The sequence below is a fragment of the Hyposmocoma kahamanoa genome, unplaced genomic scaffold (genome assembly GCF_003589595.1).
Source record: "Hyposmocoma kahamanoa isolate Upper Pololo Valley unplaced genomic scaffold, ASM358959v1 202, whole genome shotgun sequence".
In the NCBI taxonomy this organism is placed as follows: domain Eukaryota; kingdom Metazoa; phylum Arthropoda; class Insecta; order Lepidoptera; family Cosmopterigidae; genus Hyposmocoma; species Hyposmocoma kahamanoa.
The window spans coordinates 2,132,110-2,159,917 of record NW_020653726.1 but is presented as its reverse complement, the minus strand read 5'-3'; the positions used below and the strand labels follow the sequence as shown (position 1 = coordinate 2,159,917).

At 36.1% G+C, this 27,808-nt stretch overlaps 2 protein-coding genes across 2 annotated transcripts; one reads left to right on the top strand and one right to left on the bottom strand.

The window, feature by feature from the left end:
- Positions 1–365: 365 nt before the first annotated feature.
- On the bottom strand, positions 366–7,719 carry LOC113226866 (UBX domain-containing protein 1). The gene is made up of 6 exons (XM_026459653.1): positions 7,576–7,719; positions 7,110–7,494; positions 4,385–4,569; positions 3,703–3,903; positions 3,046–3,164; positions 366–561 (listed from the first exon to the last, which is right to left on the bottom strand). The coding sequence occupies exons 1-6, from the start codon at positions 7,623–7,625 to the stop codon at positions 518–520; spliced, it is 984 nt and encodes a 327-aa protein (XP_026315438.1). The 5' UTR covers positions 7,626–7,719; the 3' UTR covers positions 366–517.
- A 345-nt stretch (positions 7,720–8,064) lies between these two features.
- LOC113227072 (cGMP-dependent 3',5'-cyclic phosphodiesterase-like) lies at positions 8,065–27,808 on the top strand. Its single transcript, XM_026459945.1, has 17 exons — positions 8,065–8,190; positions 8,928–9,044; positions 11,010–11,105; positions 11,791–11,936; positions 14,635–14,740; positions 16,598–16,738; positions 17,407–17,558; positions 17,796–17,862; positions 18,132–18,290; positions 18,567–18,721; positions 20,982–21,140; positions 22,306–22,394; positions 23,549–23,738; positions 24,930–25,071; positions 26,301–26,446; positions 26,887–26,983; positions 27,619–27,808. The coding sequence occupies exons 1-17, from the start codon at positions 8,065–8,067 to the stop codon at positions 27,766–27,768; spliced, it is 2,238 nt and encodes a 745-aa protein (XP_026315730.1). The 3' UTR covers positions 27,769–27,808.

The following is a 27,808-nucleotide window of genomic DNA, read 5'->3' as shown; positions in this document are numbered from 1 at the left end:
CTTTTTCCGACCATTGATGATTACATACAAAGGAAAATTTGTGATGAGAGTGCCTAAAGATATGGTCTAAGGTGTGGTGTAGTGATAAAAACACCCGGAGAAATATTATTTTTTTTTTGAAAAATATGATTTTTTCAAAATGGACATTTTTCCATGACCCAGCACCCAACACTATACCAGACACAGATCACCTAATTATTTATAGATATATATTTTGCTAATTTACTACAACGTTAAGTATCCTCTTTATTTTAAAACTATAACTATATAACAGAAATTATATTTATTTACTTGAAATAGGCATGCACACCGAATTATTACACTAAGGTAGTCAATTTTCTATAAACAATAAATATGTAAAAAGTTCGAAATTGTTTTATTCACTTCCCAAGTAATGAAAAGCATATACATACACAAAATTAATTGTACCATTATAATGTTCACGACTGTTTGTGCCCAGTCCCATATCAGTCACCTAGTCGAATCAACTTCACACTGGCATTGAGTTTTAGATATTTTACTGCCCCTTTGATACTATAATTACTGCAGAGGGTACCAGACCTATAAAGAAAAAGAAAATCGTCAAATACGTAGTACAATAACAGGTGGTGCATTTGGCAGTTTTTCTACTCGACTTGCCTGTATACAATGTTCATTGGCAACAGCTTCAAATATTAAGTACCTATACTCTATCCTAGAATCAAAGAGATTTTTTGTAAACAAAGCAATGTCATGATATGTGACTGTCAAAGTGACAGGTACAGTACGCTCGCGAGTTGAATGCAGTCGGGGGTCTGACGTGAGTAGCGGGGGGAGGTAGCGCCTCTCCTCGACATCCGCACGCCTCGCTTCGCACGCCCTCAGTGTAGTGCTGTCTTTGATATCCATCATACGCATATCGGTAGTGTACTCCAGTGGCGTCTCGTGTTATTTTTGTTTTTAAAAATGACTGATCGGAGTCCTTTATGTTCTGATATAAAAAAACGTGTCTTTATTCATCGTCAAGCACGGGAAATGGCGAAAAAAGTTCTGGATATGTGTACTCAAGAAAGGCAGAATAACTTTTTGACCTTGCCCTTAAGCGATTCTTTCGGTCGAGCGAGCGGTTATACTGGACTATCTAAAAGAACATTAGCTGGAATTAAAAAAGAAGCTAAAGAAAGAAAGAAAAAAAGCTCTTCGTTCGCCTTCTAAAAAAGGGAGATTGTATAACAAAAGCAAAAATTTAAACGTCGATGATTTTGATAGAAGTGTAATACACCAAACTATAGAATTCTATTTAACAAAAAAAAATGTCCCTACTTGTCCTAAACGTCTGGCAGCTATTAGAGAAAAAATTGAATTTCCATGAGGAGTGACAAGTTTAAGAAAATTATTAAAAGACATGGGATGTAAATGGCTAAAGTGTTATAATAAACGTCGTATTTTGGTGGAAAGACCAGCTGTCGTATTTGCTCGGTCAATATATTTGAGAAAAATACGTAAATATAGACAAGACGATCCAAATATTTTCTTTTCAGATGAAACGTGGGTTGACAATAACCTCACTTTTAAAAAATGCTGGAGAAATGAAAAGATCGGTGCAGTGTTGACGGATACCAGCTCCACAAACAGGCTCATTCTTGTTCACGCAGGATCGAGAGGTGGCTTTTTAAGCAACGCGAAGTTACTTTTTAAAGCTGGTTACTGCATCAGTGATTATACGGGCAAATGAATAGTATACATTTTGAAAAGTGGACCACTGAAATGTTGATCCCTAATCTGCCACAGAACAGCGTCCTCGTGATGGACAACGCACCATATCATAGCGTACAAGAAAATAAAGTCCCCACGAAGTCCTGCACCAAACCGGTAATGTTGGAATGGTTAAACAAAAATAATGTGGAAGCGTCACTTACAATGACAAAGGATGAGCTCTTTCATTTGATTGAGTTGCATAAACCTGAAAAATCTTTCAAAATTGACGAATTCATCAGGAGTCATGGCCATGTCGTAGTGAGACTGCCGCCATATATGTGCGACCTCAACCCAATTGAGTTGGCATGGGCAAAATTAAAAAGGATAAGTAGTAAGACGACACAATGTGAATTCCGATTTATCCTTAAAAAGACTACAAGAGGTTACGGAGCTGGCACTCGGTCAGATTACAGAGGAAGATTGGCGTGGCTTTCATTATCACGTAATCATTTTAAAGGAAAATTATTGGCAAAGAGATACATTACGTGAAGATACTATAGTTCGATTCGTGATTGAGCGAGTGACACCGATTCTGACATGACTGTCATTTTAGAATCAGATGGCGATTAAATTTCGTTGATTTTATTTCTCCTTTTAAGAAATAAATAAAGTATAAATGTGTGAAAATTAAAATTTTGTTTTATTATTATGTTAACGATATTTAAAATATTTTTAAAATATTTATACCAGTTATACCAGTTTGTTTGGGTGTGATTTATCGAGATGACTATCACTTATTACTAATTAGGGCACAGCACTAGCGCATTCCTTAGCTCTGCATTCAACTCGCGCGTACTGTACATAACAGATAATAAAAGGGTAAGACATAAAAACGTCAACAATGCACTATTGCATACGCGCAGCGAAAAAAGAACACGTTCGAATTAGGTAACGACGAGAGACAATGACGAAAAGCTGCCAAAACCAAAAATTGTTTCGAACTTCTGCTACTAGTGAGTAAAATATTTTCTACCAATGCTTCTTCATCTTTTTATAGATTTGTCAAAAAAATTGACTTCGCAAAAATAAATACGTCAAAATCAATCAAATTTTCCCTTCTATGGATTTTAGCTAGAAAATAAACCTTAACTTATGTTTTTAGACAAATTGAGTAAACTTCTATTTGGAAGGTATTTTTTTGGTGCAGTAACCCCTATGTTTACAAAAATCTCTTGGATTCTAGGTCAGAGTACAGCTTAGTAACTTGTTCTCTATTACTCATAATTATCACATTGTGAGAAAGATAAAACAAACACAAAGCTCATTAAAGTATTGTGGGCTAAAATAGATAACCAAACTGAAACTTACCCAATAGCTCCAAAGGTTTCTCATAGTCCTCGCTGGTGAATATTTTCTTTGGGAAAGTAGTCATAAGTTTGAAACTATCTTGTTGCGCGAACTCTTGAGCGTTCATTTGCAAATACAGTCTGAAAAATATATTCAAGTAGTTATAGACATTAATCAGAAACATAAAACAATAATAATAATTATCACATTTTTTCGATTTATCCTCGATATGCTACATGCTAGGTTATTAGGACAAAAATTAGATAGTTAATTATATTTATGCATGATCGACAACTGTCACTACGGATTTTTTTAGTCCCTTTAGTTTTAGAGTTATTCCGCTAAAACGAATTTGGTACTTTTCATGCGCAAAATTCAACATCTCCTGTCGCATGTCACGCGAACTTCAGGCATACATTTGTTTCACAAATTTGGGCGGAGCCAAGGTCAAAACTTTTTTGGCATGCTCCCTCTTAAAGTGATCCAGTATGCCCCAGAGATATTGGGAGATTATTTTATTGATAGGTTACAAATTATGTATTTTTATGACAAGGGCCGACTAAATAATTAATTTGTATTTGATTAGTTAAAAGTAAAAAGTATTGGTATTTAACCATGCACAATTCAATGTATTTGAAGAATGATTATCTCCATCCACTTTGATTAGTGGTGCTATACCTGACAGCAGCCAATTGCTCCTTAGCACTGAATGTATGAGCCAATGCCTTTCCATCGGGCAATCGTAGCTGGATGCGGGCCTGGTCGTATTGCGCTTTATTTGCAGCAGCGGAGGCGAGAGCTGATGCGGGATTGGACGTAGGATGTACGGGCGCGGGGATTGGCTCTTGTAACTGTGCAGTTTGTCCTGATGCAGCTAGTCTGAAATTACAAGATCAAAATTTAAGTGCAAAAAATATCCCAACATGTCAAATGTAGTCATAACAGGTAATTTAGGCATTATTATATAAATATATTATTATAACTGCCTCCGTGGCCGAATGACAATTCTCCAAAAATTCAATTCTTCAAAAAATTACTATGCTGGTCTGCCATGCCGAGCTTCCGGGTTCCATTCCCGGGAGGGAGATATATTTGTATGGCCTAATACCTACCTGTTTCTCTCGTGAGTTTGGGTTTGATTTGTGGTTTTCTATATGTGTGTCTATGTTACTTGCGATACAGGGTTTCCTTAGTGCGGGGCTATGTGTGCTTTATATAACACTATTGTACGTCTTTGAATGCTCTTGAAAATCCATTTAGTAAAATGTATTTTTTATGTGGTTGTATGTATGGGATCATCATAATTCTAATTTAAGCTATTAAAAATATAGTAAATTAAGTTTAATAAATTTGGACGTACTTTCTAGCTTGTTTATCTGCTTCAATCTGTGCTCGGACCCTCTCTCTAGCTTTCTGGTCTTCAATCTTTTCTCGACGACGTTGTTCGACTAGCTTCTTCATTTCCTGCTCTTGTAGTCTCTGGCGGGCATCTTGCATGTCTTTACCGGATTTTATGCGTAGGCGCTCTCGTTCTAGTGCCTCAGCCTGAAAAGACATATATAAAATTTAATTATTTCTTGACACCAGATATTATATTCAAGATGAAAGAATCAGGAAGATAGCATTTGGAGACTTGTAAACAATCACATTTTAGCCTTTATATGTGTGCATATAAAAATTTATTTTCGTTATATCTGTCCCACATGTATTCCATTTTATGTGATTTAGATTAAACTTTCATGAGCACTTGAGTCCACATCTGCAATGGTTTTTGAAATGTTAGATACCACTGCTGGGTACACTGCGCTGATAAGCCGAAAAGCGCTATCTCAATTGGAGTAAGTTTGGAGAAATTGACTTTCTTTTTTAAATTGTATTTTCGCACCTTCAAAAATAAATCTCTAAATTATACCTATACCTCAATTATTCATAAATTTTGCCGTTATACCTTTTTTGTGAGATACCGCTATTTTGATTATAAAGAAAGCCGCCAAATGTATTAGCAATAAGAAAAAAATGAGATATAAGAATACTTCTTAGTAGTTTTTTAAATCTTTTAAGTTAGATAGCACTATTTCTATTATACCATTAGATGCGAAATTATTATAGCTATTAAATGGCATAAAAAAAACTAAAAGAGCGTGTCTCAGATATAGTGCCTATCGGCTTAGCAGGGCGGTATAGGTCTCGTCAGTTAGATGAGCGATGAGGCCATCTTTTACAGAGTTAAAAGATATAGTCTTTCAGTGGTGTTGCAATACACTGGGTACAGCTAGTAAGAAATAAATTTAAAGTGTATGTAAAACTTATAGCTTGCTGCACTGAACGATATTGACACTTTGATTGTCTCTAGCTCTGCTATAGGCATGCTTTGCTACCTGCTTATCTTTCAATACTAATATTTATAATAACCTACACTAGGACATGACTTAATTATATTATTATATTAACAAGTATAACTTTTGATAATTAGTAAATAGTGTTACACCTCCGCTCTGATGCCAGTCATGGTCACTTACTAAAAACATTACAAAAAACTCGATGTTTATCAGAATAGTATGGAAAGAAGTGTGCTCAAAATAAAATTGAAAGGAGAAGTAAAATAAAACAATTAAAAACAATTTAAAGACTAAAAAATTTATAAATGGACAAAAGATACCATGGAATGGTATCCAAGAGAGGGGGAAAAGGAAAACTGCATGGGAAGATGATTTTTGGTTTGATGTGACATTTGATGATTATAAGTTCATTCTTGTTAATTGGTATAAAAGCTATAAATATATAAATAAAATTACAGCTTCGCTCTAGATATATTTCATTAAGTAAGTTTGCGTGATGTGATGATGAGAAATGAAGAGCCAAATATCACTGTATTAACGCGAATGAAGATATATATCATTAGTTGGTGTTTTGTAGAAAGGGCGTAAGCGAAATGTTGAAAAATCCTTTACTAAATAATATTTTTTTGTGACAAAGCTCTTTATATGAACATAGTTGCAACTTAGAACCAACCCACAAAATGTCACTCAAGATAATTAGATTTTTGTAAAAACAGTGTGAAGAAATAAATAGGTAAGTTATTTGAGATAAACAACGTGAGTTATGTGTAGCATTGAGAATGATATTATAGAGAAACTATTATATTATATAGCAATAAATAGAAAACATTATGTATCTTTTTATTTAGTTAACAAGAACCCTGTTCTAGTTTTCGTAATGAAAACGCTAAAGGTCTACAGTACTTCAGTACATGTGACATGGATCCATTTAGCATATTTTAAATAATACATTATATAGAATAGAATAGAATAGAAATCGTTTATTACTACGCCACAACAAAAATATACACAGTAATTTATTGAAGATAAACAAAAAGATGAACCTACATTAAAACAAAAAATAAAAATAAAACTAACAGGAATAAAGGAATAAAAATAAAATCATACACAACAACAAAGCAAATATTAAATATTTAACACAATTAGATTAAATGGCATGTGCGCGGCTGTGCAGTATGTAACAGGATTCCACTCAGCTATTGTCACCTCCGAGAAAAGGCTGTGACGCAGATTTTCAGTGGGCCCTAAAACTGAGTGAGTACCGGACGTGTGTGTCGCGAATATACGAGTAAACTTAAATAAATTACATAAATATTTCTATAATGTAGTGTGTTGTGTTCAGTTATATGTATAGAATACTTAAATAATGATATGTATATACAGTGATAAGTGTATGTAATGTAGTGTCCAACATTTACAACAAACAAAATAGAACTAATTTAGTTTAAAATGAAACCGATTGTAAAATTTGTCACGTGTACTACGCAAGAAGTATATGAAGTTAAGCAGCATGGTTCTTTTTAGCTATTAAAAAGTTACTTATTTAGGGTTGGTACCCTGAAGGACTTTTATTTTCTCCTTTTTGGCTTGGTATATTGCCAGAATCTTTTGTGAGCGGGTAAAGGACATGTCTGATGTTCTACCTAAATACATAACTCAATTTAATTTGAGGTGTGGGTTGGTTCTTGTTCGCATAACTATATCCAAATAAAGAAAAAAATTTTTGATTAAGAGAATTGTACAAACCTTGTCCCTCTCCTCGCGTTCTTTTCTCTTCTGCTTCATCCGCTCCTCAAGCAGCGCTAACTGCTCTTTCTTCTCTTCCTCAGTCAGTGGTTTCTTTTCCTCTGTCGACTCGGAGAAGTTGCTATGGTTAGTCTTGGCCGCGTGATATTCAACTTCCTCTTGACTCTTGAACAATTTGCCGCAATCTTCGCACTTCAAAGACTTCGCTTCAGGTACAGTCTCGCTACTGGAAGAAGACTGGGGCTGTGTTATACCTACGTCTTCGGTGCTCGAGCTAGATCCAATAGTATGTCCCGCGTCCATCGCAGGGTCATCCGCATGGGCCAACAGCCACTCCATCGCCGGTTCAACCCCCTTATAATTAGTTACCGCAAGTGCCTTTTCTCTAAAACCGGAAAACAACATTAATAACACTTAATCTTAACCTATCAACAGTGAAGTTTAGTTTTGAAGTACTTTTACTCACGCTCGTTCCTTCGGGAACCCCATTTCTATAAGTGTCTGAATTTCTGCCATCTTTCCTATCTGTTTATTGCTGTTATTCAAGTCAAAAACCAGAAAATATCATAAAATTTACTTTTGATCAGTCATCAGCTGTTTTCCTTTTTTTAATTTTTTTTGTAACAGATAATTTAATACGTGTTCGGATACAAGGAGTGCAGTATTATCCATGAGTTGGGGTTTTTCAAACAATAGCTAAAACAGATTTTAATAAACGGGCCCTTAGAGGATTGAAAAAAAAAGAACGGGCTTCAGCCTCATTGACTTTATGTAAAATTCGTAATCAAAATAATCCGTCTAAATGACGCACACAGTCTGTATTTAATATGCCAAAAAGCCAAGAACAAAAAAATTGCTGTTAGTTTGCAAAGGCGGCTTTACAGAATCAAAATATATACGTTAACATAATTTAATTTTTATACTTCCATTATAAATATTTAGTTAATTAAGAACCATGTTATCACAAAAAAGAATTAGGCGTAAAACCCTTCAAAACAGTGACCCAGGGAAAATTTTAAATCTAGTCATGAGCCTGGAAGTCGAATTATGTTCGCATTTGCAGAACAAAATCAACAGTTATGTTAGTATCTGTCTTTTTATATGTATACTGTTCAAATTCATAAATATTTCACTGTTGATAGCTGAAGTAGGTAGGTATAGACGTGTGTTTTCAATATTTATTATAACTCCTAAAAAGCTTTGCTGACGTACATGCAATGATATGGAAATGAGTTGCAATATTTGAAGTATTTAAACGTAAAATGTAAAAAAGAGGCCACAATGTCTTTGTGCCGGCCATACACGCTACGGTATACCGGAGACGTCCACCTGTGCAGAAATACCTGCGTAGCTTGTCGTAGCGTATGTGGGACTATCCGGAGAGGACTTCAGTTACTTTGGATATGGCATGGATTGAAGACGACGATGCGATAATTCCTCATGTATTTTCTTATTAGTTGAATCGGATGTTTTTATTACGCACTGCAGTATGATGCGAATGACACGACTACACTATTACCGTAGCTAGAAATCAAACAGCGCGACCTGCGCAGGCGACTGTAGTTCATGCACACACGCACAAGTTCACCGTACGGTATCACTCAAAAGAATTGGTTTTCAACCTTGCGCCGCCGCCGGTGGCCTGCGCAGGTACACAAAACTGCACAAGTCTGTTCCAACACACGTTCTGATCTGCCTACATAGGTAGACCTGAACAGGTACACCTCTCCAGTATACCGTAGCGTGTATGTCCGCCAAAAGTGTGTACAACACATTACTGTCCTGTATTAATTATTGTCTACTCCCGAATATTTGCAGTTAAAAGAAGAATGTGAGGCAGAATTGGTGCTGATGGTCGTAGTTCATAGCGAACGACTGGAAGCGTACGTCGAAGCTGTAGGAATCACACCTCTTTCACGGAAAATTAAAATAGAAGTTAGTAACGATTGTTGCTTCCTCAGTATTGTGCATAGATAAATAATTAGAAGCAGACATCCATTTAGCGTAACGAAGTAACAACGTAAACATTTTGTTTAATATCAGATTGTGTGTTTTAAGCGTGAAACACACAGAGAGCGAATCGGAGCGGACTGGGCGCGTGGTTTGTTGTCGTCCATGTAAATATAGGGAATTAGACACGCCGCGCTTCCGACCCGATACGCGCCCGACCTGCACCTGCTTTCTGTGTGTTTCACGTTTTAGAATGGACCACATATATAGAATTAGTGTATGTAATATTATTATTATTTTCTGTAATGTAAATGTAATATTATTATTAGTATTATTTTCTCTAAAGTGTAGATATACTTGCAAACAATAGCATGCAACTGGTGCTGTATGAGGAAGAAAGTCAAGTACCTAGTGATAAACACTTACCTACATTGCTGTAACCTGCAAAATGACAACTTTTCAGAAGAGAAGCTTAAAGAGTCCACGAACGAAAATATTAGTGAATTTTTTATGCTTAAACAGGCGTGTAAAATTTTACAAATTTCACATATCGTCGTCTTAGAGTGAATATCTCATATGTGATATCCATGCAATTTTTCAGGACGAAGGTAAAAATGTGGTCAATAATCTCAGTAGAGAGTACAAAAAAAGTCGACCTCAAAAGTACGTGAAATTACATATAATTACCAAGTTTTATTGAAATCGGTTACCGGAAAGTGCGCAAACCCGGATTCATCCCCTATTTCGCCACTGTACGGGACTTGACACAAGAGATAATAAAAATCGGTTCTCACTCTTCAAAGTATATTGAGAGAGGAAAACGCTTTGAATTAAAGAATAGCAAAATCAACCATTAAAATAATTATTCCTTAAACTAAAATTTAGGCGCTATTTATAAAAATTAATCTTCATGCGTACAGCCACCCTTAGGGATGGATTATTTTCTTCAAAATTATATGGGACCGCTATGGAGGTACCCTCTTTCCAATACAAAAAGAATCATGAAAATCGGTACACAAATACCGGAGTTATCGCGTAACAACATACAAAAAAAAAGATCGAATTGAAATCTCCTCCTTTTTTTGAAGTCGGTTACAATGTAGTAAACGCAATAATGTTTTAATTAGTTAAATTCTACCTCTTTCAGATACTATATTACTTTAAACTGCCTCTGTGGCCGAACGGTTACCATACCGGACTGCTACGCAGAGGTCCCAGGTTCGATCCCGGGCCGGGAGAAATATTTGTATGGCAACATTTATTTCTCCCGTGAGTTTGGATGTAATTTGTGGTTGTCTATGTGTGTGTCCATGGCACCCGCGACTCAGGGTTTCCCTAGTGCGGGGCTATGCGAGGTTTTCACTATAAGACATAGTTTCCCTGCACAGCATTAACGCCCCCCAATAGCTTCCGAGGCCCTTACCGCCCTCCAGTGGTCGCTGAAGAGTCTTAGAGGGTAAGGTAGTAGTGAGGGAGAGGTAGGGGCTCGGAAGCTATTGGGGGGCGTTAATGATTCTGTCCAGGTGCTACTAATATATATTTTTTCCTTATGATTTTTTTGTGTTAAGGTAATATAAAAAATACGTGTTTTAATAGTTGGAATGGTTGTCAATTATGTTTTGAGGCAGTGGGCGTTGAAATTTATTTATCTTGCCTAAGTGGCGTAGAACCAAAAAGTTTGAGATCGTATGCTCTGAGGCGACGATATATATAATTTGTTTCATGTATAGTTCGTTATTTACTATTTTTGTGACTTTTATTGTGATAAAAGCACTTTTGACGAGTGATCACTTATGGTTTGTAGGTCAAGGATACGATATACATATACCATTATTACCCCATCGTAGGAATTCAGTCGCGTTACTTTGGCGCTTTCCACTCGATGATGGCTGTGACTCTATTGTTTTGTAATCTGAGGCTATGACGGTATTGTTTTGCTTCTTGCAACAGGTAACACCGAATTTTGCCGAGATGTTGAAGTCGGGTATGGAACAATTCGTGTTATTAAACACTACAGGGAATGATTTTCAGGCAATAGTCAAACCTGTGAGTTATATTTTCCTATATTTGTGAGGGTGCCTTGTGCCGAGTCTAACGCACCAATCACATGCATTTTCATAGTGACTAGTTTATCTATATTAACTGACGAAGTAATTAAGTAAACTTTAACTAGTGTAAACAATCACTTAACAGCTCTTAAGTAATCATCGATTTAGTGGCCAACGAGTTAAGCAGGTTTTTCATATTTACAAAACGAACTTTGCCTAAGTGTGCGTACAGAACTGGCGAATGCACCGCGAACGTGCTGCAAGCGTACTGTTAAATACATGTTATTATACGTGTGGCGCGCGAGCGGCATGCGAACAAAACATAATCCACGCGTGCAGCTAGCGAGTCTTTCGCAAACAGGCGCATTTGCGGTGCATTCGCCAGATCTGTACGCGCCCTTAGTTGTAGCTAAAAAAGAAACCTGTATGCGCTTTAGATCCAAAGAAAGGAATAGTTTAAATTCCTATGTGTAACAAAACAATCTCGAAAACATACCTAGGAACTCAATTAGGCAAACTTCGTTTTTTTAATACGGAAAACTTGCTTAACTCGCCATTTTTGCTTAATCGAAGTCAAAGTTCGCATCGTAAATTTCAGCCTAAGTTGAATACGTATTCTCGTTAAGGAAGAAAATGGTTATTAGTAATGAAGAAAAAGTAATGGTATTCTGGTTTGTTTATAGTTTCTTCATAGTGAAACAAAATTAGATCGAAAAATTCGCTTGATGATATTGCCATTTTACGACAAACCGTTCTCCATCCTTGTGTGCGTGGTCGCTCCCAAAGTGTCGGAGGAACAAGTCGCCAATCTCACATATGAGTGTTTCTTGTACGTTGTAAATTAAATTAAAGGGTATACAAGTTAAATTGGATCCTGGCCATATTAAGGAATAACCTTAGAATAATAACGCATAGAAACCTAGTCCGCACACGCTAAGTGAGGCAAATTGAAGCGCGCCAAAAGGGCCTACACGAGCGGGCGGGCCTTCAATGCTCAAGGTCAACTTGCACCGCGAACAGATCAAGAATTTTAGCTAAAAATGACGAATTGTGCGGTAAATGAGTGTAACAATACGTCAGGCAAACATAAAATAGATACTAACATCACATTCCACAAGGAAGTAACGCGTTTCAACTTGTATTTTTATATAAATATTCACTAAATAAAATTGTTTTTTTAATTTTTTCTTCTTTTTTACAATCTATAGATAAAACTATCGTCAGCAACAATTTTATGAAAATTGGCAAATGTCATTTTGTTCAGTCTAAAAAAAAACAGACTATGCAATACTCCTTCAGAGCTTTATTAAATTCACCCAATTCCCTCCCCCACTCAAGCAGTTTCCTCGCAATCCTCTTTATTGCACTTCCTATGAAGCTCTTGTTTTCCAGCCCAACATTCTCCTTCACTTTGACATAGAGGACTCCGTTGACTCTCGAGGGATTTTTAACCATAGGATCGCTTCCGACTATTCCGGATGGCGCTGCATATTTACTGATGCTTTAAAACTTTCAGCAGTAAGTTCCGTAGGAGCAGCAGTATGGATCCCTTCTGCTAAGATAGGTTTAAGGTTCAGATGCTCATCCTACTCTTCTGTATTTACTGGTGAAGCAATCGCCTTATGTCGAGTCCCATAAACTCAATAATTCCATCATCTTTACTGATTCCAAAAGTTGCCTCCAATCCATCTTGTCAAATCCTTTCCACTCTTCCTTCCGGTTCCCAGTTATACTTAAAATTAAACAAGTCCTGTTAGACCGAAAATTAACCTACTACTAAAACTAGCCTACATAAATTTGATTTTTGCCTCACTTGTGACAGTTCGTTTGATATGAAACGATCATTCTATGCGTTATTATTCTAAGGGAATAACATAAACATTGTCATATAAACCTTAGCGTCACTATTTTAGGGTCCAAAGTAACTTGGCATTTTTATTTAATAAGGCAAAATCGACATTCCCCACGAATAAACGAGCAAAAATTTTTACACATTTTTTATCAGGCTATTTATGTTCTAAAGAGAGATGCTGATAACCTGTTATTTTTTTTAAGCGCACAGGCACTTTTATTTTTTTTTAATATAATAAAATATAACTTAGGGTCATTTTCCAGAACTCTACTCAATGCTCAAGTCAGAACTTGATTATGACTTATAGCACTAGAAATCACACTCAAATCCTGACTTGAGCATTGAGTAAAGTTCCGGAATACGACCCTTATTGAAAATATGGATTATTGCAAGTTTCGTGTAGAAATATGTTCTAAACCTGTAAATATGGAAAAATATGGAAAATAAAAGTAACTTTTTTTATTCTAAATCATTATTTATGTAGAAAACAAATTAACGAACATCAATTATTGAAATAAAATAGTAGTTAATGTGACTGTTACATAATGAAAGACATTAAAGTACCTGTGAGGGTTTATGAAACGAGCCGACAGGTGATTTTCATAAAAACATGTCAAGTGTTTTAATGCCTAATTATGTACAGTTACATACACTGCTTTATCTACACACATATTATAAGCTCTCTGTATGTGTTCGGAACCGGATATTACGACTGGCGAAATGGCGGCAAATATTTTTATTTTTAATTCATAGACAAACTAGAATCGGCCCCAACATCATATTGTTCGATATCAAGTAACGTGTGTGAATTCGATGTTCTGAAGCAATAATAACATTTTCACAGATATGAAATTTGTTTACCTTTATGCTGGTCGTAATTTGCGGTTTTTGAACACATAATAGAGAGTTTATGATATGTGTGTAGACAAAATATATGTAATTACATATTTATCCGGGCCCTAGTCATTACATTTAGCAGGCGTGTTCAATCGCAATTTGGCTGCTTGAATCTTACCTTGACATCGTGGTACAGGGTCAAGAGCACGTGAAGCTTGACACTTGAAGACTTAAAACCGACTCTATGCCACTTATGATAAGAACGGTTCAAAGTACAAAGGGTCAAGCTTGATATGCTCTTGATTTGTACCACGTAGTTAATATTTGCATTTTATTATTTTTCGTTGTACATAGATTTTTGTTTTACGAATATTTTTTTTTTTACATTCATAGGAACTTGCATCAGTTTTTGATAGATTTATGAATGGAAAATTCAAAAGTTGTAGAACCTGGTCTGTAATAAACATGTAAAGTTGTTTATGAGATTAATTTAAAATAAGTAAAGATGCATTTCGATGCCTTACTTTCTCAAGCTCGTATCTTTTGGAGTGATTATTCAGGAGATGGCAAAACTTTATATTTATTTTAAATTTCTAGCGTGTTAATTTGGATGTTTTACTTTAACGTGTGAATATGAAGGAAATGTAATGTGAAATCAGTCTGCAAAATTAGTATATACAGTCCATTATTTGCATTTCAGTAACTTTGTACTTTAAGATACGAGTTTCAGAAAGTAAGGCGACGATTTGCCTGTCTCCGCAAAAAAGGACAGATACCTACACTAAAATTAATTTTGTTACTCGTACTACCTGTTATAATTTAGTTTTGAATACTTCAGGTTCGTATGGCCTACCATGAAAAAAGCTATTGCTTATGAATACGAATGCACAATGAAACAGAAGTGCCAACATTTGCTACGTGTTGCTAAAAGGCTTTTCAGTCAGGCGAGTAGCTCATCCGAACACTAAAGGCCCATTTAGATGGAGAGAGTTTATCGTCTCGAAGATACGATTATCGGAAGTATATAAAAAACTTTCCTCGTCTAAACATTTGCGATTATCGACCGTCCACGTGAGCGATAATCGCCTCGCCTTTCAATATTGAACGTCTCCGTGTAAACAGAACTCGAAAGCAAAAATCGTACTTCGAGTTTCTGTGCCAGCCGTTACTACCACGAGTGCAGTGTGCGAGGGTGTTTTGATTATCACTGCTTTTCTAAGACAAGAATTAATGAAACGAGAACGAAAAAAATTTGGATTAAGAAATGTTATAAAATTTGAAACAAAATGTATATTTCTCTACAATTCAATGAACTTAATATTATCAGCAGTTCCAAATTTGAATGATTTTTGCGTCATTTCGATATGCCCATAGTCAATACCGCAGTAATCACTGAACTCGAATGGCGATTCTCGCACTCAAAACGATTCGAACCGATTTGTACGATAATCGTATGACCTTGAAAAAATGCCTTAAAGGCCCATTTAGATGGAGAGAGTTTCTCGCACGCTTCGTGACGAAAACTCGTACGCGATTATCGTAAGCAATAATCGCCATAAGATTATCGTATCGTAATGTTTACATTCAGGCAAGAACTAAAATCTCGCCTACGATTATGTCATACGAGATTCGCAAGCAACTTAATCGCCTCCTCGACTGTTTATACAGAGAAATATGTAGTAAGGAGATTCTTGCTTACGAGTTTTCGACTTGTCTAAACACGATCTCGTATGACATTTTTTTAAGTTCATACGATTATCGTACAAATCGGTTCGAACCGTTTTCAGTGCGAGAATTGCCATTCGAGTTCAGTGATTACTGCGGTATTGACTATGAATATATCAAAATGACGCAAAAATCATTCAAATTGGAACTGCTGATAATATTAAGTTCATTGCTCTATAGAAATATATATATATTTTTTAAATATTTTTTTTAATTTTGTAACATTTCTTAAACATTTTTTTCTTTTCGTTTCCTTCATTCTTGTCTTAGAAAAGCAGTGATAATCAAAACACCCTCGCGCATTGTACTCATGGTATAAACGGCTGGCACAAAAACTCGAAATACGATTTTTGCTTTCAAGTTCTGTTTACACGGAGACGTTCAATATGGAATTGCTTCGCTCACGTGGAAGGGCGATAATCGTGAATGTTTAGACTAGGAAAGTTTTTTTATTCTTTCGATAATCGTATCTTCGAGACGAGGAACTCTCTCCATCTAAATGGGCCTTTAATATAGCACAGTGCATAGTAATACTGAGACAAGCAATGCAATTCCCGCCTGTGCGGCGCGTTAATTCCTACATGTCGTCGTCGCTCGGAGCGTAGGGCTGTCACTAATTATTTTAGTTTATACTTACAGGTTGTAAACATAATTTAAAAAAAAAAGATATTCATCACAGTATTCTCGAGCTATACATATATAAAATCTGCATGGCGAAACGGTCTGAAAATAGTAAAAAACCAATTTATAATTAAGAAATAAAGTGCTAATTTCAAGAAATGGTCATTTCAAGAAGTGGTCAATTCAAGAAGTGGTCAATTCAAGAAGTGGTTTATTCAAGAAATGGTTAATTTGAGAAATGATCCTTTTTAATTGTGGTCATTTCTCATAGTGGCCTTAAACCGACGAAAGGGCACGGCGACGTCTCAATTCGGTTCCCATCGGAGACCATTGAGTCTTTTTCGTTTTCGTTTGTGGCGTTTATTTCATTATATGATATACTTTGATTTCAATATCTTCTAATGTAAATTGTAGATTTGCGGAATCTTTTCTTTATTAAAATTAAACTATTTCAGGTAGCATCATTAGATACGCTTCTTCAAATAGCAATGGTGCAGGCTAAGTCTTTGGTGAAAGCGGAATACTGCACTGTAAAACTTTTGGACCTGGATCGTATTGAATTGGCTGAAACTAAGCTGACGTATGTTGCTCATGAGGTGCTTATAGATAACAAATATTAAAAAATCCTGATCATGATGTTTGATTAGAATTAGAAGCCTGCATAGGAGCCTTGTCAGCCAAATTCTGGCCCCAGATCAGCCCGTTGACACATACTTATCGGGTTTTAAAGACAATGGGACAAAAATGCGAGTCCGTTCCCCGTGCAGGAGACCCGCGTCCTATTCATTTCCTATCTCTTGATTAAACGATGAAGAAAACATCACGATGAAACCTGCAAGTTGGAGGAGGATTGCAACCTTTTAAAGAAACTTGAAGTCCTCAACTCATACTGTGCCAGTGTGATCGGACCATAACTTAAGCCTGATGTTCATGTACAATACATATACGAATATGATTCATGACTTTATGAAATTTAATCAACTGATTAGTTTGATTATCTCCGTTAAAATTGACATGTTCTAGGACCCTCAACTGCTAATGCCAGTTAATGTCTATAGCGTTACTCTTCTTGTCATAAATACCAGAAATCAGTTTTTCATTTCCTCCAACATGTTCCAAAGCAGCACTTGTCAGTCTTTATTCTTCTTTATGATTTAACTTAGTTTTTTTCCTACCTATTCTGATAATATCGGACCCCTTTGCCTGTTTGTTGAAATGGAATGGGCTAACCTTCACAAAATATAAACACAAATATTTTTTCAAGGTCGAAAGGGAGGTAGAAGGTCGACGATTTCCACTAGACAGAGGCATTGCAGGCGTTGTCATTAAAACAGGCACTATAGTAAACTTGAGAAAACCAAAAGAGCACCCGGAATTTAGCCCCGAAATTGACTCCTTACCAGGAGTAGAATGCAAGTTGGTGATATTTGTTCACTTAACAATCTTATTTTACTCGATTAACTAGTTATTAGATTCTACAAAAAGTTGGATTTGTCAAATTTACCATTCGTCACAGCTGAACTGAAAATAATTTCAGTTCAGCTGTGACGAATGGAAAATTTGCAGAAATAAGTCTGCAACCGCTCTTACGTGACTCTGAGTTCTAGATTTCGAGTTTTACGTAAATAATTCATAATTTCTCTGTTTTATTAGAACTCTGCTATGCTTTCCAATTAGAGAGCAGTCTGGGATCATTGGCGTGGGACACTTGATCAACAAGGTCTGAATTATTTTTTGAATTTTCTATATCATTGAAATTGTGAGCAGTTCTAAAGCGTGAGAACTGAGGACTTAATGTAGCTTTTCCCATTATGTTATTGGTTCAGTGATTCCACTACAGGATTTATGCACTAACACAGCTTCAAAATCGCTGTGTTCGAATGTTGTCTTACGTTTCCATTGTGCATAATTTTGCTATCCTGTCGCGGCGTCATTGATGCCGCTGTCATGTTCCTCGACAACCTTTAATATTCTGAAGCAATGTGTAAGGTGGTTGATCCGTACTTCGATGTAATGGACGAAGAGATGGCGCTGGCCTTCAGCATATATTGCGGAGTGTGTATCGTGCACTCCGTGATCTACCAGAAGGTCCGCGAAGCACACATTCGCAATGCACTTGCCCATGAGCTGATCATGTATCATATGAAGGTATATAACAATTTTACTTTAGAACTTTTTCTTCTCAAATAAAGAATTGGAACGTTTTGTTGCTTTGTAGAAAAATAACTTGAAATATGAATAATGAATAACTAATGAATAACTAAAAATAATGAATAACTTTTCCATTTAATCACAAAAACCACATAACCTGGCAAACTTGGATAATTGAACTTTTTTGTACTTATAACTTTCAACTCAGTTGGTGCGACGATTCCATGGCATGGATTCCAAAACTCAAATATTTCTTGCTCTTACTGAAATCAGGTGGGTGCATCAGAAATTCAGAAGATGTTAGAGTGTACTGGGTTTCATGGCCATCCTCACATCGTGAGCCTGCATTTCAATAACAAGGCTTTGCCTAATAAGGAACTACCGTGCTACATTCTCAAGATGTTCAGCGACCTTGGATTTAACAAAAAGTGCGTGTGCTTATTATGATTGGATATTTCCCGAACTTGAGTCCATATTTAGGTACAAAATCATTATACAATCAATTTCGTATATATAGTTAATTTATTTATTCAAACTGAACACAAGATATAAAAGGCAAAATAGCATGTCTTGCAGCGGCGATGAGAGTAAATTATTCATCTCGTAGTCCTAATTTTAGGTTGATATAATAATGGACCTTTCTTGGAGCGTTCAAATTATACTTGGCCTATGATATAATAAAGCCACACGTGATCATACGCCAAGAATGCTTTTATCATATGAACCACATGAAACAAATTATCGACGCTTCAAAGGCTCAATGGCATAAGCGACACTTTTGGGTCATATTGAGTTACATATACCGTTGGAATCAGAAACATTAGCTGGTTCCAACGGTATATATAACTCAGTGTCGCCGCACTTAACGGAATTATTAAAATTAGAAATTATTGTTCTGTATGAACAAGACTTAGACATTGCTTACATCTATCCCGACGTTAAAAACAAAAAAAAATACAGTATTATATAGCTAAATAATATTTTATTTTTAAAGTGACTCGAACCATGCTTGCCTCAATTTGCAAAGCAATCATTATACCGTTTGGCCACGACACACAGTGGGCTGATTTCGAAAAGTGTGGATTTCAGGCTTGAAATTGTTAGGATCGGATACTACTAGTCAATATGATAATTTTATGTTCTTGAACTTTTTTCGTATCTTTATCTATACCAATATTATAAAGACGTAAATTTTTGTAAATTTGAATATTTGTATTTCTGGAACTACTCAACCGATTCAGAAAATTCTTTTATTAATAGAAAGTTACACCATCCCCGAGTGATATAGGCTGTTGTAATAGGATTACTATTGGAATCTCTATGCGGGGCGCAACTAGTAGTTATAGTTTTTGAGTAATAACACTTTAAAAAATGTTTGTAGAAATATTTAAGATTTGACGTAATTTATTTTTATTTCGGTATTATGCGGTACATTTTCGACACGAGAATAGGTAACACACATAAAATTAATGCCAATCAAAAAGATAATAACCTTAATAATATCAAGACGCATACCTACGAACGATCACCGTTCAAGGTAGTCAACAGTCTCATCACCCTAAAATGTCACTTGTTTTGCTAAAAAACACACGTGTAAACAATGGGGAGCTTATCATAAACCCGAACAAAAGATCAAAGTTGTTAAGAAATATGCTTAGGTATCTTTGACAATTGTCAAGTCAAGTTAGGATAATAGCAGGTAGTAATTAGGTCGGTTGGTCACTCAAAAGATCAAAGTTGTAAAGAAATATGCTTATCTTTGACAATTAATTGTGGTCAAATTAGATAAAGAGCAGGCAGTAATTAGGTCAGTTTGTTGAAAAAAAAATTCAGAGCCATATAACTATAAAATTACTGTGTCAATCGAAAATATCCACATGACAGTTTATGATTGTATTGGTGAGTAAAATCAATATCCATCATCATATTTATAAAAGGAGTTGTTTAATTTTCAAGTACCCCTATGTCCACTAGCGATCGTTTTCAGCCCATTGTGTGACGGCGTTATTAAAGTGGGTTGAAATTTGTGTTCTGTATTTAAGTTGGAACTACACGTTAAAGATCAAATTGGCTTAAAAATTTCTTAAAATGTCATTCACTAATGAGTCATACCAAAATAAATTTTACGGCTCACAGGTTAAAGATTAAGTTTTTTTAACAATTTTCTCCACATTTTTGTGTTCAGAACCAAAAGGTCGACAAAGTCGGCTTGGGGGGTCAGGTATCTTGTGTATATGACTGTACCTATTGTATACAGCGGTTTTCTTGTAAAATTTCGAGGTAAGTTTGTGTTCTTTTTTCTATCGTGAAAATTTTTGGGAATCGAATTTTCGCACCACGTACTAATAATAATCAGTGTATATCCTCAATTGCACTGTATATTTTTTCCATAGTGATTGATTGACACTTTCACTGTTCTGCGGAATAAACCAAAGACGATTTCCTTCGTAGAATTTTTAAACCTATCTCCTGAAAAGGTGTAATATTGCAGATGCAGCCTTATTACATTAAGGGTGCGATATGATTGAGCGTGAAACACATACGACAGAGCAGGTGTGGATCAGGCGCGGGTCGGGTCTAGACCGCGGCGGATCTAATTCCGTGTATTTATATGGATGACAACACACCGAGCGCGGGCACCCCGATTCCAACCCGACCCGTTAATTGACGACAATTTTATTAAAACAGATTTCATCTCAAGCTATCGAAATTGGCTTGCTTCATTCTGCACGTGCAGAAAGGCTACCGGGATGTGCCTTACCATAATTGGCACCACGCTTTTAACGTCGCGCAGTGGGCGTACGCCGCACTCGTCAACTATAAACTCGCCCAGCTTGGATACTTGACGTAAATAGCAATTATACTATTTGGTATATATTCTATGACTATATAGGGTTGTTTGTTAATTACTAACAACCTCGCAGCACTATTCGCACTGCTATTACAATAATGTTGTAACCTTTGTTGTAACTAAAAATATGTGTTTAAGAATATATTGCACTGTTAAGACAATAGTGTATTAGCAGTATTAGCTCAAAAAGTACGTATGAAGTATTATTTCAGAATCGATGAAATACGAATTCCATCCCATGATTTTTTTATTATATTATATTAAATATTATAATAAATAAGAAGTCAATTCTCCACAGTTTGTAGATAAAAGTACAGTGAGTGTTAAAATTTGCGATATTATTGAATGTATAAAATATAGGTTATAATCAATAATAAAGGTAACTTTTGTCATACCCTTTGAAGCTCAACAACGTCTGTGAAGCTTTAAAGTGTATTTTTTTCCTGCTGCCCTTCATGCCAGTTCATGCCAATTTTTTGGGTAATTATTTTTACTTCATCATCTTTGGTCTTCTACTATTGCATAAATAAAAATTTTGATACTCGAATTCCCAAAATCCAAAAGAAGTAAATGAAGCGGAGGGCAGTCGATAGGTAACAATAATCGGAGTCAAGGACCTAACTATACATGTGACCACAATTAATAAGTAATTCTTAAATAGTTATATAGATTGAAATTAAAGCTAACCTACGAGTACAAACAACACATGTATCTGCTTAATGTGTATAATATGTACATAGGTTCCTAAACTCGAAAATAATGTAATCGAAAGTAAGTCGAGAAATATAATGAGTTATAAATGTAATAGTAATTTGTTTTTATAATCAGACAGAGAGTTTTTGTACGAAAGTAAACTCTGATTAATTATTCAAAGTCATGTAACAAAACTTATTGTTTATGATATTAGTAACATAGTCCTGCGAGGTTGTACATATAATATGATCAGCTACATAAGATATATAATGGATAATTGTTAACATAAACATCAATAAATATTTTGAATGGCTTTTTTATGACACTACACCACTGCGACATGATACCATAATTGTCAGTCCGAAGTTCCGTGACTTGATGAAATATTCGCCTCATGCGTCATTTAACGTAGCCAAGGTATGATTATTCTTCCCAAACAATAAAGTAAAGTACCTGTAATGTTTGCAGTGATCTGCAAGCCTTCATGTATGTGTTAGCTGCACTAGTTCATGATCTGGATCACCGCGGCACTACGAACAGCTTCCAGATCCAAGGACGTAAGTGTACATAAAAATTTAGAATAAATAATATGATTAATAAATAATGCGACATCTCTAGCCGGGGCAAGGGTAGGGTAGGGCTAGGGGCGGGGGCGGGGGTAGCTGTAAAGGTATCTAACTGGGTGACGAAATATCAAAGATTTCTCATAGATGGCGCAACGGCTGAAAAGTCGTTACGGAACCAAATACAAAGATACGACTCAAGCACATAGAAAAATTCGTGAGGTCCGCTGGTTCGTTCCGTGGCTTAGTTGGTATAGTGGCACGGTATGCTAGACGATGTCGGTTCGAATCCGGTCGGATCGAAGAAATTTTTTTGAGTGTTCGATCTTTGTATTATTAGTTTTAACAACCTAGTGGAGTAATTTCATATAAAAATAATTGGATTCAATCAGTTCATTCAAAATTTAAATAAATAATGCTTTTAGCCTTGGTAGTCGTAGGGTGCATTTGTTCGACACGAATTTTATCTCGCTCACGCCAACCAGCGACTGCGTGCATCCAACTGTCATGGCAAAGTACGCTCTATATTTAGCTTTTACGTTTTAACTTAAATCAGCCGCACGGGCGTCCAAATTTAAATGTTGTTGCCTAGTAAATAGAATTCATATTCGCCATTAATGTACTGGAAAGCGTGGTAACTGGGCGGTCGCTGACATACCCCCGAGTAGAGATCGTAGGTACGAATCCAGGCTCTCTCCTCTGAGTTTTTCGCAATTTATGTGCGAGATTTAATTTGAAATTTACCATGAGCTTTTCGGTGAAGAAAAACGTCGTGGCGAAATCTATCGAAGCACGTTTTAACCCTCAGAAAATGTGAAAAGTCCCCAACCCGCGTTGTGCCAGCGTGGCGGACTGTGGCCTAAACCCGCGCCTCAGAGGAAACTCGTGTCTAGCAGTGAGACGTATAAACGGGTTAATGAATATTATAAAATGCTGTACAGTTCTAGCATGTCCCATAGGGAGGCACGAATCACCATCACAATCAAGGGGGTTTAAACCGTTGACACATTGAGGATTGGAGTCTTCCCATAAATTCCGAAGGCTATCTTTTACATCATACTTGTATATCTACGATATTATATCTGTTAAAACTTTCTCCTACGGTTTTCTAACCCTAAGAAACAAATTCATACACGATTGTTTTACAGAGACAAACCTAGCAGCGTTATATTCGAGCGAGGGTAGTGTTATGGAGAGACACCACCTATCGCAAGCCATGTGTATTCTCAACACAGAAGGCTGCGATATCCTCGAGTCTCTTCCTAGACGTGACTATGATCGAGCTCTTGTGATACTTAGGGACTACGTGCTGGCTACCGATATAGCTAATTACTTCAAGTTAGTAATTTGTATTAGTTTAGTGAGCTAAGCAGTGTTATAGAATATGTAGTTGACATTACTGAAAAAAACAACAGAATCAAATGCAAAAATAATCTGAGGGGCACTGCCACTGCGCCCGTCACCCTGAGACATAAGTTGACCAGTCCCATGCGTTTGTAGTTTCACCAGCACCTTTCCCCTTCCAAACCGGAATGCAGTAATGCTGACATTACTGGCGGCAGAAATAGGTAAGTTGGCAGTACTTGACTTAAGTTGCGTATTAATTATTGAAACTATGCACTACCCATAAATATAGATATTATTTTTAATGTACTGGCTTTACTTGAAGAATTCTGCCAATGTCTAGTCAGTAGTGGAAGTGAAACTTATTTTTTAATTCTTTTTGTTTTACTACTTAATACTGCTCTTTAAGTCTATTCCGGCTTTTTCTTTTATCCTCGGAATTTCGATCTCGAAAATTTGGATTCTCGATAATTTTTTGGTATTTTTGAGACTTGAATCACTTAATTACCTATTTTATTCTGGCTCATTATAATTCATCGGCTGAATTTGAAAACCTCCGTAACTCCGAAGAAATACCTTTTTTACTCTTCAAGCGCAATGTCGGATAATACTTTCAAACGCGTTTCGCGTTGCAAGCAAGAAGCTTATACATATAAAATTCATGTAGTTGCTTCATTTCAAAAATTAACTGAAATAAAAAAACTAAACTTAAAATTATCTCTTATCAAAATGCGCGATACACGCGCGCGTTTACGCGCAGATGACGCGCGTCGACAGCTTGTGCATAGGCTGTAAATGCCTATAAATATGGGTATCTACTTTTGAAACAGTCTCGAATGTCTCGTATTTCCCGGGATTTTCGAGATCGCACCGAGTCTCGGTATTTATTTTTTGCAGCGAGAAATTTTCACATCTTCGATTATCGATATTTCGATCATTCTACGACTACCTAATTTCCCTGGCAATTTGTATATGTATATTGTATTTAATATTAAAGTATATTATCGTGAAATTATTAAACAATATTTCACGATACGTCACTCGAACATTAAATAATATTGGGCGATAAAAAAGGAACACTTAAATAATAAAAATTGCCATGGAAATTAGGTACTGAACGCTAGTCCGAGAATTACCGCTTTATGTTCGACCAAATTTTCAAACTTAACTTTTATCAAACTGCAGGAATTTAAAAGACTACAAATCGATCGCCCTCAATTTCATTAAAAACAACCGTGCACACAATTCTGCCCTGATGGCATTGTTGATGAACGGAGCTGATCTTTCCGATCAGCTTAAGGACTGGGGGAGCGTGAAGAAGACTGCTGTTAGTAATAATTATTTTCGTCGTACAACTCACACAGTACGTACAAACGTAGAATAAAAATAAACAACGAGTATCAACAAAAAAATATTTAAAATTTTTATATTTAATATTTTTATGGTTCAATTTACATTGTTGCCAATGAAAGTGGAAGCGAATATTTGTAACGGAATTGTACAGTCGATTAAGATACGCGACTCTCTAGCCGACCTTTTGCTTCTAAGAGCCTTCGTATGCAGTCTACAGAAAAGTGTTAAAGGAAATTCCTTTGTGGTTGACTATTCTGTAAGTATACGTTAAATATCAAATTGGCTAAAGAAGTTTCATAGGGTGCGTACCCACGGCCCGTGATCTCAAGCTCGTCGATTTGTACAAGCGTGCTCGCGAAACAAGACGGCCTCGGGCGGAAGCGTCCAGAGCTAAGCTGTGTGCGTATTTTATATTGCGTAACAATATAAACACTACGGCACAGAGAAAAATAGTGACTTTTTGTGTGCAGTACTACTAAGTATTGTCCGCGAATGGCTTAAGGAAGTATACGTTAATGATCACTTGGTCACGTGATAACTCCTGCGCACCTGTTCAAACTCAAAATTGTTCCTGACCCTGCATGCTCATGTGGGGTCTATGGGGATCTAAACCATATCTTCATCTGCCCCTCAATTGACCACGATACTTTCATATCCGAACTCCTGGCAATCAGTGTCCCACTCCCCACCTCCATAACAAGTTTATTATATTTATGCCACAAAGATGTTTATAATGTTCTGGCCTTATTTATCAAAAATAATAATATCAAGCTTTGATATGTATGTCGATATATAATAATAGCTACCCACCTTTCCAATCCTTTTTCATCCAAATTCCGTACCTCTTCCATAATCTGTAAATCTGTTTTCCCAATCCTTCCACTGGCTAAATGCAAAGGTAAAGCCATTAATAATAATAAAAAATCAAATTGACTTAAAGAACTTTCTTAAAACGTTATTGACGTATGATGCAATAAGAAGTCATACCAAAATGCATTTTACGGCTTACAGGTTAAAGGTTAAGTTTGTTAATACTTTTATTCACTCTTATCTACCCAGAACCAGAAGGTTTGGGCCGGTGGGGGTCGGATATCTTAGGGCGTCGACTGTACATGGTATAATAAACATTGTCAAGGGTAACGTAGATTCATTTTTTGTATTTACATTACATATTACAATTTACATTGTATTTTTTTCGTAAAGGCCTCAGTACTTACGGAATTTTTCAAGCAAGGCGATATAGAGAAGAGCCGCGGTGAGCTGCCGGTCATGATGATGGATCGCGATAAATGTTTCATACCGGTTCTCGAGTGTAACTTCCTCAAGACCACATGTATACCGCTTTTCGAGTGAGTTTTGCCTTCGTGCGAATTGTGTTCACTTTACCCCATTTCTTTTAAAGAATAAATGCGCATTTGATCTCCACCTCACCTCATGGAAATTGTACATGCTCCATCGTCGACCTACCATCTAAATAAATAAAGTGGGGAAGGTCCGTTTCTACGTAATAAGCTAATTGTGGCTGAGGCCAGTCTAATTCGGCCAAGTTCTCAGATGACTGTCGTCAGACAGTATGAAAAAAACTAAATAATGCCTATTCATTCTCGCCTTCAAAAGGTGCAAGTTATAGCGTTCAGGGAATTAGTCTGAAGGCAAGTTATTCCACTCCATAGCCGTTCGCCATTTAAATGTGGAAGCGGAACGCTGTATTTTGTATTGTAGATACGATTTTTTTACATTATCTCGCATTGTATTTATTAGTCAATTTATAATTTTTGATGTTACGCAGAACGTTTTCAAAAATGATTCCAAAGGCGGCGCCTTGTATTAAGATACTCGAAAATCATATTGAAAGATGGGACGCTGCTATCCCAATTTTCGCAGAGGTACGTGTAATCAGTGAATTAATTATTGAAGATTAAATTTCCTTACTCATTTTATTAAAAAAAATTACAGAACACTATTTTCTAATTATCTCCGCAACCTCCATGCTTCGGCTGTCGTCGGATTTCTATCAGTTGCCTTTTGCGCATACCGGACTAGTATTGTGAAAAACTGTTTTTCTTTCTGAGGTGGAAAAAAACATGAAAAAATAATTTTTTTTTTTCTAGAGTATGTTTTTTTCTAACAGTTTGAAAAAAAATATGACAGGACATATTTCTTAGATTTAATTTGGCATTACACTACCTCTTTTGTTAATATTATTGTTCCTTCATAAATTGCCCAAAATAAATGGACAACACTCACTGACTTTTATATCTATGGACGGGAAATTCCCCAAGAAATACAAAGTTTTTAATTTGTTTGAGTGCAGAGCAACGAATTCTTGTCGAGTGTCACGTGATCATTAAATTGCTAATTCAAATTCAGTATTCAAACTTAGTATTTTCCTTTCATCTTTCAAACGTCAATATCATTTGTCACCTGTCAGAAGACAGGTTCCCTGTATCTCCAACGGTTTCTGATTGTCCCATACTGTCCAAGTTAAAAAAAATACACTGTATATAAATTTTCTACTAAGGTACCAATGACAGCAGGCCTCACAGTACTAATGAGCCCAGAACTGGACAACCTGATTGAACTGCAGCTTAAGGAAAAGGAGCGCCTGGCGCGCGAAGCTGAGGAACTGGCTAGATTGGCTCTAGAGGAAGAAGCAGAACAAGAAGACTGAAACATTTAAGCATTTTATAGTCCAACCAACTTATCTGGGA

Coding starts and splice junctions, on each gene's coding strand:
- LOC113226866 (XM_026459653.1), bottom strand. CDS start 7,625: ATGGCAGAAATTCAGACACTTATAGAAATGGGGTTCCCGAAGGAACGA. Junction 3,904..4,384: donor GCAGATAAACAAGCTAGAAA/GTACGTCCAAAT, acceptor TTGTAATTTCAG/ACTAGCTGCATCAGGACAAA. Junction 562..3,045: donor GAAACCTTTGGAGCTATTGG/GTAAGTTTCAGT, acceptor TTTTCTTTATAG/GTCTGGTACCCTCTGCAGTA.
- LOC113227072 (XM_026459945.1), top strand. CDS start 8,065: ATGTTATCACAAAAAAGAATTAGGCGTAAAACCCTTCAAAACAGTGAC. Junction 17,559..17,795: donor TTACCAGGAGTAGAATGCAA/GTTGGTGATATT, acceptor CTGTTTTATTAG/AACTCTGCTATGCTTTCCAA. Junction 18,722..20,981: donor GACCTTGGATTTAACAAAAA/GTGCGTGTGCTT, acceptor TTATTAAAACAG/ATTTCATCTCAAGCTATCGA.